A 13,605-nucleotide genomic window follows, 5' to 3' on the forward strand; every position below is an offset into this window, starting at 1 on the left:
CCATTCATGGAGATTACTTGAAAAAGCACCCTGCATGTCAATGAGGGCCAAACGCCGGATTTATTTCATTTTGTCGAAACCACCGTCGAGGTGTTTACGCAACGACTTTCAATACATAAATCTTGCTCAGTATATATTATTTATTTTAATTTTGAGAGTCTAAATAACCCTAATACAAGGCAATAATTAAATAAATCTTGGGCTTTAAATATAATTTTATCATCATAATGATTTATATAATATATTCTAAATATTTTAAAAGTAATATATTATTAGCATTCTATATTCTAAAGAGGTAACTATGTTCTTATTCTCGATTCATATGCATGAAATTTTTAAGCAAACTGTATATAAAATAACTTTTCGATCGATTTAAAATTCTAATGAATAAACTAAAATCTATTTAAAACTTTTGTACTCTTTTGTAAATAACTACAGAATAAAAAGTACTGAGCAAATTTAAACTTATACATCTTAAATCGTATTTTGATACACTTTAAAGATTCTTTTGTGTATTTTCTTTTAAGAATCAAATTTATTTTTTATAAATTAAAGTTGTAAAGAGTAGTTATTGCGCATTTAAAAGTAGCTCAAAAATGATTTACACATCAAATCAATACCAACTATGTATGTAACAATGCAACGTCAATTATCCGAGCCAGTTAATAAATTACGTAAAATTACTTTACATCTTCCAGAATTGAATCAAACCTTGAAAGGAAAAAGCCCTATTTTTCTTTTCTCTCGATAACGACTTTAAAAGACGAAAGATTTTTGCTAGCGTAGGGTTGATGGACAACCCAGCGTAAAAACGTTCGATCCTATCCTAGAGCAAGAAGGTCGTAACAATTAGTTCATTCAATTAGGATGTATCGTTACGCCGCTCTCACTCGTTAGCAAAATTGGAAGTTGACGGGAAAGAACTGAGAAGACTACCGACCGCTACACTTAGAGCCTAGGGTTGAAAACTTTTCCCGGTTGCTTCCGTACCGCGTCAATTAACTAAATAAGACAAAGATATTTCTTTCGCCATTTAACCGTCTATCTGCCTCTGCATCCGCTAAGTACGATTCCTTGCTCTCTCTTCTTTCACCATCGGCAACATCTGATTCGACCCCCTTTTCTTTCTTTCAACGAAGAGAAGAAAAACCTTTTATCTTGCCAATTCGCTCTCCCAGTCAATTATGATTTGAGATAAATTTTATTTTTCACTGCGCCGACCGTATCGTGCGTTATTTATAATGATGACCTCTGGAGTCGAGCGAGAGTGTAATTATGGCACCCTCGGGGACTAAGAGGTTAATATCGTGTTTTAATAATAATAATAGTAACATCACGAAGCAGTAATTGTGCCCTTAAAAATGTTTTATATATGATATGTCGGTATTTCTGTTCGGTTCAATTAAAAATCGTATGTGAATAATGAACCAAAAATAAGTATCTTATGTTTGCTTTAAAATAATTGTATATAAATATATACATATATAAATCGTATACATTGCAAACCTAACAGGTCGATATTATATATGTTATGATACTATGATCTAAATACTGATTTTTAATAATTGTAGTGAAAGTGAAAAAAATAAAATATATTGAATATAAATTAATCAATAGTTTTATGTATTATTTATTCCTTAATCTTAATAACTGCTATTATATTATATTATTTTATAAAGACAAACTGATAATGCCACATTAGAATAATATGTTTTCTTTTATAAAAACACAATAATAAATTTAAGGCATTATTAATATTAACTTAATATATAGTTTATTACGTTAATCATGCAAGTTATATATTGAAAAAATACATATAAATTGTATACAATATTTTATTTTAACCTCCTCTAGTTATATTTTTGTTTTAAAATAGACATTGTTACAATATTGGCTGAGTTTATAAGCAAAATTGGTCCACCATTTTGATTTAAAATGGCTGCTATTTAAAAATTAAAAAGGTCGAAAATGTTTTTAAATAGAAATGAAAACAATTATGTGTTTTTTTGAATGCCGTAGTTTTAACCATATTATTATAAAATTTGTTCCAAAACCGATCTCCTAAATATGTCAGGTAAATTTCGCCATCTTGTATTAAAATAACGGCTATGCAAAATATTTAAAAAAAAAAAACGTAAAATGTTTTGGATAAGGCTTTTCTATAAATTTAGTTTTTTAACAAAAAACTGTTAAAAATTCTGGAAAAAAACAACAAAATAAAAAATGTTGAAATATAAATAAAAATTAAATTAAAAATATTTTTGTAAAATATTCATATTTAATATGTAATATATTAAAATTTTATAACATGATAACTACCGTAGTTTTAATCATGTCCACGTGAAACTTGTTTTAAAAATAATTCTTGTAAATATCTTATCTAGCTTTAACCGCCATCTTGTTTGAAAATAACTGCTATTTAAATCACCTTAACAATAACAAAATCCTAACAAAAAAGAATAGAGGTCAAAATTCTAATAAAATTTAAAAAAAAAATGAAATTCCTAAATATATACCAATTAAAGAAAAAATGTATTAAGTCAAAATTTTGTATATAATAAAAATTAAAATAAAAAAGGTTTATTACACACTTTTACATAAATATCACAAATTTACAATATAATGCTTTAGAAAGCGTATTTTCAGCCCTTAATCCAAAAAAATTAAAAATTCAGAAAATAATATGCCACTAATTTTATTTCAGCAAAATGAAAGCAAAAATACATTTTCTTTACAATATATAACATTCTGTCAGTTTTTCATTGTAGTAATTTTATATTTCAAGTTAAATTTCCAAGTATTTTTTTTGCTGAATGATAAAAAATAAAATAATGGCATTTATAATTTTTTGTTCAAATTTTACATTCTATATAAGGGTTGATGTGTATGTTCATACATTTACATATCATATCTTAAAAAAAACATCTAGAGCCAAATTGCTTATTAGGCAAGATATAATTTTTAATTAAATGTTTTTTCGTAGCTTTTACTCACGACGGGTTGTAAATTTATAGGTCCATAGCTTGAAGAAAGCGTAGGGTCCTTACCTGGTTTTTTACACGGATGCAAAATATAGACAAGCAAGTGAGGAATTTATAATATTTAAAAAATAATCCATGACAATCGGTTGAGAAAAGAGTCACTTTCTGAGAATTTTCGATTAGAAATTTGTCGATTTTTTTCTATACTTTAATTATTTTCTTCATTTTATTTAAAATAATATTTTCTACTTTTCTTTTAACAACTGTGCAATAATTTTGTAGACTATCTAACAATAGAGATAACTTTGTTTTTACGGTAAAAATATTTTTTTGTGGTGAAGTCATGTTTTTTTTATATTTAAGGATTCGCGACATAAAATTTTTCTCATGTTCCACAGAAAATTGTACTCTGGATTTTGTCATGGTCTTTAAGATTATTTTCCTAAATTTTCTTATTATGCTTAGCAATGGCTATTCTAATTTTGGCAATGTAATGTAATTTAATAAATTGTTTTTTTACTATTTTTCGCAGAAATTAATCAAATAAATATTCAAAATCAGCAAATTCCTTTACCTTCCCTTCTTCCTCCTAAATAGCGTCCCTGTTTAGAATCCACAACATAAGCAAGTAAGCGCCATCGCAGTTTCACATAAATAAAATATTTTCAGGATAGATTCGAGTTTTTTGAAAATTTTTCGGAATAGATTCGACACTCGAGAATTGTTTTAGATTTTCTTTGAAGGATAATGCGAGATTTTTTGGTTTAGAATCAGGGACGTTATTAAAGCTTTTTCCAGGGTGGGGGCAAAAGTTGGTTAGTCAGTGGTCGTTTATTCTTCTTATTTTAATTTTATTAAAATTCATAGTATATCATTAAATGACTTTCATTTTTGCAAAATTCAAAGGAGGGAAATGTCTCTAACTACACCCCTCCATCCCTTAAATTAAATCCCTGAAATTACAGCAGTTATCGTACCCCATATTATTTTACTAAAATGACATATTTTCTTAATTATTTTCGGGATTGATTCGAGACTGTTTTTTTTAGAAATAACCCATGAGTTTCTGGTTTGGAATCAATAATCAGAAGCAGTTGGCCAGTCAGTGTTTTCTTTCATTAAAATTCATAGTATCTCATTAAATGACATGCATTTTTCGAGCCAAATTCAAGAGGGGGCAAAAAATGACATACCTGTTCTTGGAATCTATTATAAATGTGCTGCAGCTACTGCACATGTCACATTTTAAAAAAAATTATAGTCCTATTAACTCGAAAACATTTATATCTAGATAGCAAAAATGTTGTGTTTGCGCTTTGGACTCGCGTTCTTGACTAAAAATATTGGGCTGAAGATATTAATGTTCAGCTGACATTTAGAAAGATGGAATTTAGGAACATATCAATTAGACTACCACTAAGCGAAAGAGAAATGATTCGTGGATTTTGCAAGTACATTCTCAAAAAGACATCCTGAAAAAATATTACGTTTGAAATATGTTCTGAATTATATTCTCATTTTTTCAAGTGATCGTGAGCGCGGGTTTTCGCAGATAAATTGAATTATTACTCCTATAAGAGCTTCGTTCAATACCAATACAGTTTCGACACTTTTATTCATCAAACTCATCGGACCACTTTTGCCACTTTTCGATCCTTCAAAATACATTGATCTGTGGTTTCTCAGATTTCATTCGGTCAAAGACACAACACTAAAAAAAGGAATCGAGGTGATTTATCAGACGAGCAAAACTTTGGAAATCACTATAAACTATTATTCAAAATTAATATTTAGTTGTATATTTGTATTTGTTTGTTTAACTTAAGGTTTGACATTTTTAAAGTAAAGAAAAAATATGATCAATTTTTTTTAATATTTTATGCGCTTCATGGCGTACGAAAAGCTGCTTTAAATTTTAGTTTAATGATATTTGATTTCATTTTCTTTAGTAAAAAGCTTGAGAGGAAGTGATTTCCGGTACATTTTTTGTTTAAAAAAAGCCATATATAAAATTAAAAATAAGTTTTATGTAAAGAATTCTGAATATAAATAGATGAGTAAATCTGATACATATTCTAAGGATGCTTATTGTAAGTTACATTTGATTTTCAATGGTTATGATGTTTCATTTTATACTAAAACCTTTTTGTCAATAGAGTTATTTATATTATATAATATTTTATTTTATTAATATTGTCACTATTTTCTGAACGACCCAATATCGTCACTAATTATTTTCCACACACACCACAACGCATCTAAATCGCACACAAGACCTCCGACTATTGCGGAATTAAACGCCTGGCATTTCCATATCTCCGATAATGGCGGTTCAAATGAAAATTCTTGAGAAAGCGCATAGAGATGAGGAGGTGCAGCGGCGACACCCGATCCGAGCGGCGCCCTTCCCCGCGCCCTCGCGCGCGATTTCCCACCCTTCGTTCTACCCCCACTGCCGCTTTTCCGCATCCGCGCGGTGGTGGGCTTTTCCGGTATTATACTGGCAGCACGAGCCTTCCCTGGCTCAGTGTCGGCTCGAGCGGGGCGCCGGGTACATCTGCAGGCTCTCGCGGACACCGAGGTGCGCCTTTTGTTTTTGCGGGCTTTCCAAAACTATGCTCTAACTTCTCTCTATCTATCTATACACCTATCTCTGTCTCTTATATATGTATTAGAACGACTTGTGCTTCGGATTACTTTTCGCACGTTATCGCGGATGTTCAATGAGTAGCGGAAATTAATTTGGGAGAAAGTAAAATTTTACTTCCGAAGTAAAAAAATACTTTTGAACCAATTTCGTCTATTGATTGTGTGACGCGGTATAAAACGCTTACTTTTAAGAGAAACGCGCGTTTTTCTCTTAGAAGCATTAACTGTACAAAATTATGAACAGTACTTTCTTACGCAATTCGAAGGGTTAAGTCTTATAAATTCAAAATAAAATATATTCACGCGTAAAAGAAGCTTACCACGACTTATCGAACATCCCTCGTGCGTTACGTAATAATTACACGTTTTGTCAAATTGAATCGAAAATCAATGCAAGAAAGCCCGTTTTTGTGTATCGATTGTAAAAACAGAAGGCCAACCTTGTTTGACTATTTTTGTTGAATTCACAGAATGTTCCGAATTGGCATTGCGTACGCTGAGCTCTGAAAATAATGTCCATTTTACTACAATAATAATATTTTTAATATAAATAAATTTATATATATACATTATAATAAAATCAATTTAGATTTGGTGCTACATAATATTTTTATTATAATAATAACATAAAATTATATTGATATATATATTTAAATACATAAAATAAATTTGATATTTGCATTGATAAAATCGTTGTTCGAAACGAGAGAGAGCGTCACGTGCCCGTAGAAAAAAAGCAAACAAGACATGAATATATTAGGTACGTTGTGTGTGTAATTTTTTTCACGTAGTAAAAATCTTCACGCATCATTTGTTAACATTTTATTTATTTATTTATTTTTTCGAGTCATATATACTACGTTCGCGTTTTATACATCCGCAATGCGCTAAGAATCGAACGCAACAATAGCGAGAGTTTATTGCTTTGTAGCTCAATTTGTTTACTGTAATGTATATACACAAAGAACGGTTAAATCCCTAAGGGGTACCGCAATAAATATAACCGTTTAATTACTTGCGGGTTCAAATTCAATAGATCGTAAATAATCAAACGCTTCGTTGTAGATCTCATCTTCTTCATCTAGTTATTAATTTATTAATAATACACCGCTTAACTATAATCTTGATTTGTTTCAGGTAAGAGTCTCTCGCAGCCGCGCTTTCTTATCTTAAAAGAAAAATATAAGGTAAGACTGTCGCATTAACGGTACTAGTCGCTTTTTCCGATTTTTTAAAGGCGGCGTAAAATTTCATGTCGACAATGGGTCGCGTTTGTTAGCATCGTTAAAACTGCATCTTGCAGTTGGATCGTTGCCAAATGTCCTATGAAAAAGTTTTCCCGAACATAACCGACACAATACGCGTTCTTTGACCTTTGTGGTATAAATTCATATCCCAAAGAAATCGATTTTCAGCTAAATTTATAGTCCGACCAAAGTTTTCTGAGTTATTCTATATTTATTTATATAGAATTATAACGTATATTTTAAACGTCGTTAAATAAACTTTGTACTTACAAGTAACTTTGTTTGATATAATAAAACACATTAATTAGTTAGAAAATTTATCCTAGAGATATAGTATCTCATAAAAAGTAATTTAAATTCATGATGTAATTACAAATATATTTTATTTAAGTTTATAATTAATTTTACTATAATGGGGCACTTTAAATATATATTTATATGATACACCTACATATAAATAGTTCGTTGCATTTACTTTTAAAATTTTAAGGCTATTTTCAATAATATGATAATTATAGTAAAGCTTATTTTGCTTGAATCCTTAATAAGACTATACTTTGAATTCATGAAAATCTGATATTAAATATTATACTATGAAAGATATGTGATTTTCTCTTATCGCTCTCTTTTTCCTAAGAAAATTACTATTAAATTACCTTTTGTGATTAAATACGATGTAAAAACCGTAAGATGTATTTTTTTAAATACATATATGATAACTTGTTGTATTATATGTAAAATAACAAATACTATATTTTTTACCGAAATAGATATAAAACTAAAAATACGATCTTAAGAATATTTCTTATAAATTATCTTTTACGAATGTTTTTAACTCCAAAAATCAACAAATTTCTACAGAAATAAAAATTGTAGTAAATTGTACATAATTCGATCATTATTATATCCATATATTTTTACTAATGTTTTTTCTTGAAAATTTCTCGAGATAAATTATATATCTTGAATTTTTAATTCTGTATAAATTTGTTAATTTTTAGAAATATTTTTTAACAAATATTAATGAACGCATTAAGTAACATTTACTACATAATGCGAGCATTAATATATCTATATATAATATTTTTACCGGTGTTTTTTTCTTAAAAACTTCTTTAGTAAAATCTTAAATTTTATTTCTGTAGAAATTTATTAAAAATATTTTTAAGCGCTTTAACTTTTTAACTTTTATTTATTGACGGAAGTATTTCAATTTCAATATTTTTACGATTTTCTCAACAGATCCAATCGTCTTTATCTTAGCTTTCATAATCTAAGAACTACGCGTAAAATCAAAAACAACTGCTCCGAGTAAAATTCAGCAGATTGCAAAAATGTATGGGGCTTTTTAAGTTACGATATAAAATTTGGCTCCCGGCGAGCTTAATTCTCATTATCGTTATCTTGATAAATATGAAAAATGTAACGTAGCAATAGCTGTTACTACCAATTTTCTCTACAGTTAGATAATATTTATAATAAATACAAAGCCCAAAATGAGTAAAGCATCTATTTCTCTGTTTATCAATAATATTTTAATACAATCACATATTATTATAAATATTTTTTAATTGAAAACTCTCATTTCTCGAAAAATAAAAAATCTAACGTTTACAAAAGTGATATATTTCTGATTGATTCTCACTTTTATATATCAAATATTTAACTTAGATGGTCCATTTGTACAATAAAACTTTTATTAAAATAATCATGTAATTTTAGAGTAGCTTAAAATCTAGAATAAAATGTCTTAATCATACTTTTTCTCGCACTTTTATGCCACATATGATATGAAATTCTCACATTTCTAGAATATCGCGTAATCTTAAAAAAGCATCTCAAGGAAATTTGACAGCTTCCTTTGTCACTGAAAGCAACACTGCAAAATGTCTAAAAATAGCTCGTAAAAGAACTGAAGAATAGTGCGCTGTGACAAAACCAGATATATGTATAATACATATATAAAAAAATCTCACGATAATATTTGGATCATAGTTAGTATACTTTAAATAATTTTGAAAGAGGTTGGACTAATATTGATTAATGTATATCTACTTACGCGCCAATTTCTTACTCTGCCCAAATTATATATTCATTCGAATTTAATTTGCCACCCAAAAGGACGAAACACACGCGTGTGTATTGAACGCAAAGCGGAAAAAGGTGACGATATGTGGTAATTCCGCGACACATCCGATGAATACCAATTCGCCGGTAATTCGAGATGGAAAAGTGGAGGAGAGGCGCCTCCCGCAAATGGCCCAATAAAAAATAAGGGAACGCAAGAGAATAAGATATAGTCCCCTGGTAATAAAATAAACAAATGCGAAGCCCTTTGTAGGGACCCGAGGAATGTTCGCTCGAGTGCGAGAAACTCTCTCGCTAATGCCTACTGGCACTTTTTTCTCGCCCTTTAAAAACTGACGCTTTTTGTGTGAAAATTGACCCGAGGATGAAAATTTATATGGACCACTTCATTTTCGGCGCTCTTTGATTGCGATCGTTTAGTTGAAAGCTCGGGTCACGCTTTACCATATTAATCTGAAATATGTAAAGCAGGCTTTCACGTACATATATTTTTATGTACCTTAGACTACCCTTTTTTAATAATAAAGCAACACCCCATATTTTAATAATAAAGCAACACCCCACATTTAATATATAATTTATATAAATCAGATTATTTTCTCATTTAATTTAATTAAAAAGCTTCTGACTTTATTTTTTTTTCACATAAAATATTCAGATGATTTTTAAAGCTCATTTGCTTTAAAATTAATTGATTTTAGTTGAAATATTGCGTACAGTTACAAATTCTAGTTATAAAAATGTATATTTAATAATATATAATTACTATATGTTTTCAATATATATTTATTAAAATCATTAATGTACTTATTCGTATTTTTCATTGATATAGATAGATAAAAGTATTAGACTATAGGTAAAATTTCAGCAATCAATATTGCTTACGCCAGACCTTTTTCTTTGCTTTTCATAACTAACCAGATGTCAAACATACAGCCTCAATGAATATTAATACCGCAAATTTTAATTTATCATTAGGGTTCGCCGCTTAGCCGATCGTCAATGTCCATTCGAAAATCGATTAAAATTCTTGCCGTATCGGCAAAGCTTCCAAATATCAAATACAAAATTCCATTTGATATATTTTTCACTTTATCCATTCGAAAACCGATGTATCATCGGTGCAAATCCCCCAGGCTCGTTCGGTGCCGGGACCACACGCGATAAACTTGGACGCGAAACCGCACGCCAATAAATACGTTCGGTAATCGCCGGTTCACTGAGTCACCGACAGGGGATAATTTTCCCGAAAATATTTCCCGACCATCCTGTGTTTGTGTAGATAGGGTAATTTTTAATCGCCTCTCTCGAAATGGACTTCCGTTTCGTGAGCGATCATTTCTGTAATCTGATCATTTTTTACACGGAGTTGTTAGCAACATTGCAATTGCGGGTGGTAAAGTGGAAAAAATAACAAACAACGTTACGTGTCGCACGAATCGAATGTTTTTCATTGCTTTAAAAGGCAGACATCGTCAACGTTATTAAATATATTTTTATATTAATATAAATATAACTGCAAATTGAAAATATCGAAACGCGTGATGCGTTATTAAAAGCTATCCATTTATAATCAAATGTCACTGAATTTATCATGGTACATTTATAAGCTATTTTATAGATGACTAACAAAATTAAATTTGTCTATTAAGTAGATAATTAATTGATAATTTGCAACTATATATTTATAAATAAATAATAAAAGTACGAATAGTAAGCAAAATTCTTTACATCCTAGAAAAGGTTAAGACAATTTTTTTCTATATTTTAAATGAATGTAGAATGTACTATTTCTAGTGTTTCTTAAAAAAAAATATATTGCTGGAATAGTGTAGGCTAAATTGATAATTCAGCGGCCACGGGCTCCATTCCCCGCAGCAGACTAATGCGCTTTTCTAAAAAAAAAAAATGACCCCAGCTGCAAAGTGAAATCTAAATTATAATATATTATAGTTTATAATTATTTATATAGATGTCACCAATTCTCAGACCTGTAGTTTAGTAATTTTAATACTTAGTTATAGACCTAATTGTAACGTATTGGGCCTACGCATGATAAGTTACAACGAAAAAATAAAATAAAATTATGATAAAAATATTTTACGAGAATTCTCATTTTTTTGTGTTGAAAAATTTATGCGAATATTTTTTTATTAATGCAATTCGAAAAACAGACAATGGCATAAATTCTTCTAATTCACAATTGCATTTAGAGTAGTTAGTTAGTAAAGGAATAAGGATTTTTGATTATCACTTGAAGAACATTTCATAAAAATTAAAATTTTATGACCGGCTCTAGGAATAACGATAAATAAATTTCTCGTTACTACTTTTTTAAACATTGTCTGGTCAATAAAAACGATCAATAACTTATAAATGCTTAAATCATTAAACAAAGATTCATTTGCCAGCTTAATAAAAAAAATAATCAATGTTTTCATGCAAATGCTTTACAAAATACTAGAAAAAATATTTTGTGACGGAAAGTGACTGGACATGAAATATTTTAATCAGAATTATAATAATTCAAAATAACCTAATAATGTAATAATTATGTACTTCTATATTTTAGCAATTTTTGCATTCCTTTATATTTTCATTAATAACTATAATCTATTTTACAATCATTAGTATCGCTCTATTTTTCCTGTAAATAAATATCTTTTTTTATATCAATTTATAACTTCGCGAGAATAAAAAAACATCGAAAAGTTAGAAACAATTCATGTACCGTTTATAATAAATCCCCTTCAAGCTTTAATTGCTTTTGTCAAAGAAATACATTATTAAGTCCTTAAAAAAAATTTAGTAATGCTGCTAAAATTCCGTATATTTATAAATGCAAAGGATTTAACATTTTTATGTTTTATTACGAACTTAAAAATCCAAAGGATATAAATTCAAAACTGTAACATAATTTACATGCATGAATATTGATCCAAAATGTTGTAAATAAAATTAGTAAATTTTTTTGTCCTAATTTCTTGTGATAATTAATAAATTCTATAATTCATGAGAATTAAAAAACATCGATAAATGAAAAACACTTATTGTACCGTTTAAGCTTTAATTGCTTTCGTCAATGAGATACATTACTAGGTCATCCTATATTTATTTCAGCCATTCCATTAAAACGCCGTTTCTTTGCAAATGCAAATACATAACATCAAATAGTTTTTTATGATTGTCTTGAAAATTCTCGAAAAATTTTAATCAATTTCTCATTTCTAGAGAAATGAAAATCATCGAGAAATGAGAAACACTATTACTTTAGCATATTAATCAACTTGCATTTTATTTTATTAATTAAAAAATATATTAAATGCATATAATTGATTTTTTATAAAAATTTATTGATTTTATATTGTGTTTTATATTACATGAGTAAAAAATAAATTAATAATAATAAAAGCTGCCATTTTTAGTATCAAACTAATGCTTTTTTTCAGAATTAAAAATGGCTGTAAATGTTCTAGAGCATTTTCCAATAAAAGGAAGTAATTAAATGCAATTGCCTTTTAGTTTTATTATAGATTTTTAATTTGCTTTAATAAAAACCGCTTTAATTCAAAAATACAACCACGAAAAACTATAACAGTAAAATCTTGACCTTATCCTCAAAGCGCTGCCAAGTTTCCGCAGACGATTTGGCTCCGATCCGCCGCCGAAAAAAATCAATCTGGCACAACGCATGCGGCCCATATACGTTTCAAAATTTCAGCTGAAACAATGTTTCATTACACACATATGTTGGCTATATTATTGTGGGCTCGTTTGCCTCCCGTTGGCTAGCACACTCGGATCGACGTCCTCAGAAGCACGCACACTTAGCGTGCCGCACGTTTCTTATTTACGTAACGAAACAACCTTCAAAGTCACGCGAACCACCCCTATTTATTGTAGCATCGGAGTGAGGAATTTAAGCGCTCCAAACAACAACAAAGTCTCATTCAATACCTCTAAAACAAATTTAATACATTCTAATAATATTATTAATATTCGTCGAACGACGACGATACACTGCTTGGACATAGCATAAACTAAAATGAAATAGTAGTAATATTATTGATACCACGCCCAAGATATTTAATATACCTTTCTATATAATGCACTATTATATCTAATTTCGGTTGTTTATATCGAATTCACAACGCATTTTTTCTTTGCGTTTAATATTTATACGCCGATCAACATTTTTTCAATTAATTCAAAGGTCATAAAAAAGCTTTCCTCATATCCACAAATTATCGTATGAAATATTTTTTCCCATATATATTTTCCGCGTTATCGCCGCAAACATCTTAATGTCGTCTCGTTTCCCTTTGACGCACAGATAGCACGCACTAGGGACGCTTTTGCGAATGACAAATGATCGGGCGTGTCCTTGAAGAAAAATATGATTGGAAGGACCAGAGAAAATATTCTCGGAATTTCTGGAAGAGAACGCAGGGTATGCGGCGTATGTTCATAAGCGCTCTTTCGGGAGACAAACGTGAACCGGCATATATAATATATGTATGACGAAGCATGGTTTAATATAAAATTGAATTTATCTCGATATAGTATGAAAAGGTTTTTACTGCAAAATTTTATTGTATGTATGTATTACCAAGACTAGTTTTTACCAATAAAAAACTATC

The 13,605-nt window shown here is 29.2% G+C and overlaps 1 protein-coding gene across 2 annotated transcripts in view; it reads left to right on the plus strand.

Moving 5' to 3' along the window:
- cpx (synaptic transmission protein complexin) overlaps positions 1-13,605 on the plus strand; it is a 219,205-nt gene that overhangs the window by 144,980 nt on the left and 60,620 nt on the right. Inside the window, exons 1-2 of one of the 2 annotated variants that reach the window (XM_088202434.1) lie at positions 5,504-5,562; positions 6,101-6,390. The exons of the other annotated variant lie outside the window; for it this stretch is intronic. Of the exons in view, the coding sequence (XP_088058560.1) occupies positions 6,378-6,390 (13 nt within the window). The 5' untranslated portion in view covers positions 5,504-5,562; positions 6,101-6,377. Of the gene's footprint in view, positions 1-5,503; positions 5,563-6,100; positions 6,391-13,605 lie in introns of those variants that run through there. 2 annotated transcript variants of the gene reach the window in all.

Source organism: Plectrocnemia conspersa, unplaced genomic scaffold (assembly GCF_051122295.1).
Source record: "Plectrocnemia conspersa isolate PC_06_02 unplaced genomic scaffold, ASM5112229v1 ptg000013l, whole genome shotgun sequence".
Taxonomy (NCBI): domain Eukaryota; kingdom Metazoa; phylum Arthropoda; class Insecta; order Trichoptera; family Polycentropodidae; genus Plectrocnemia; species Plectrocnemia conspersa.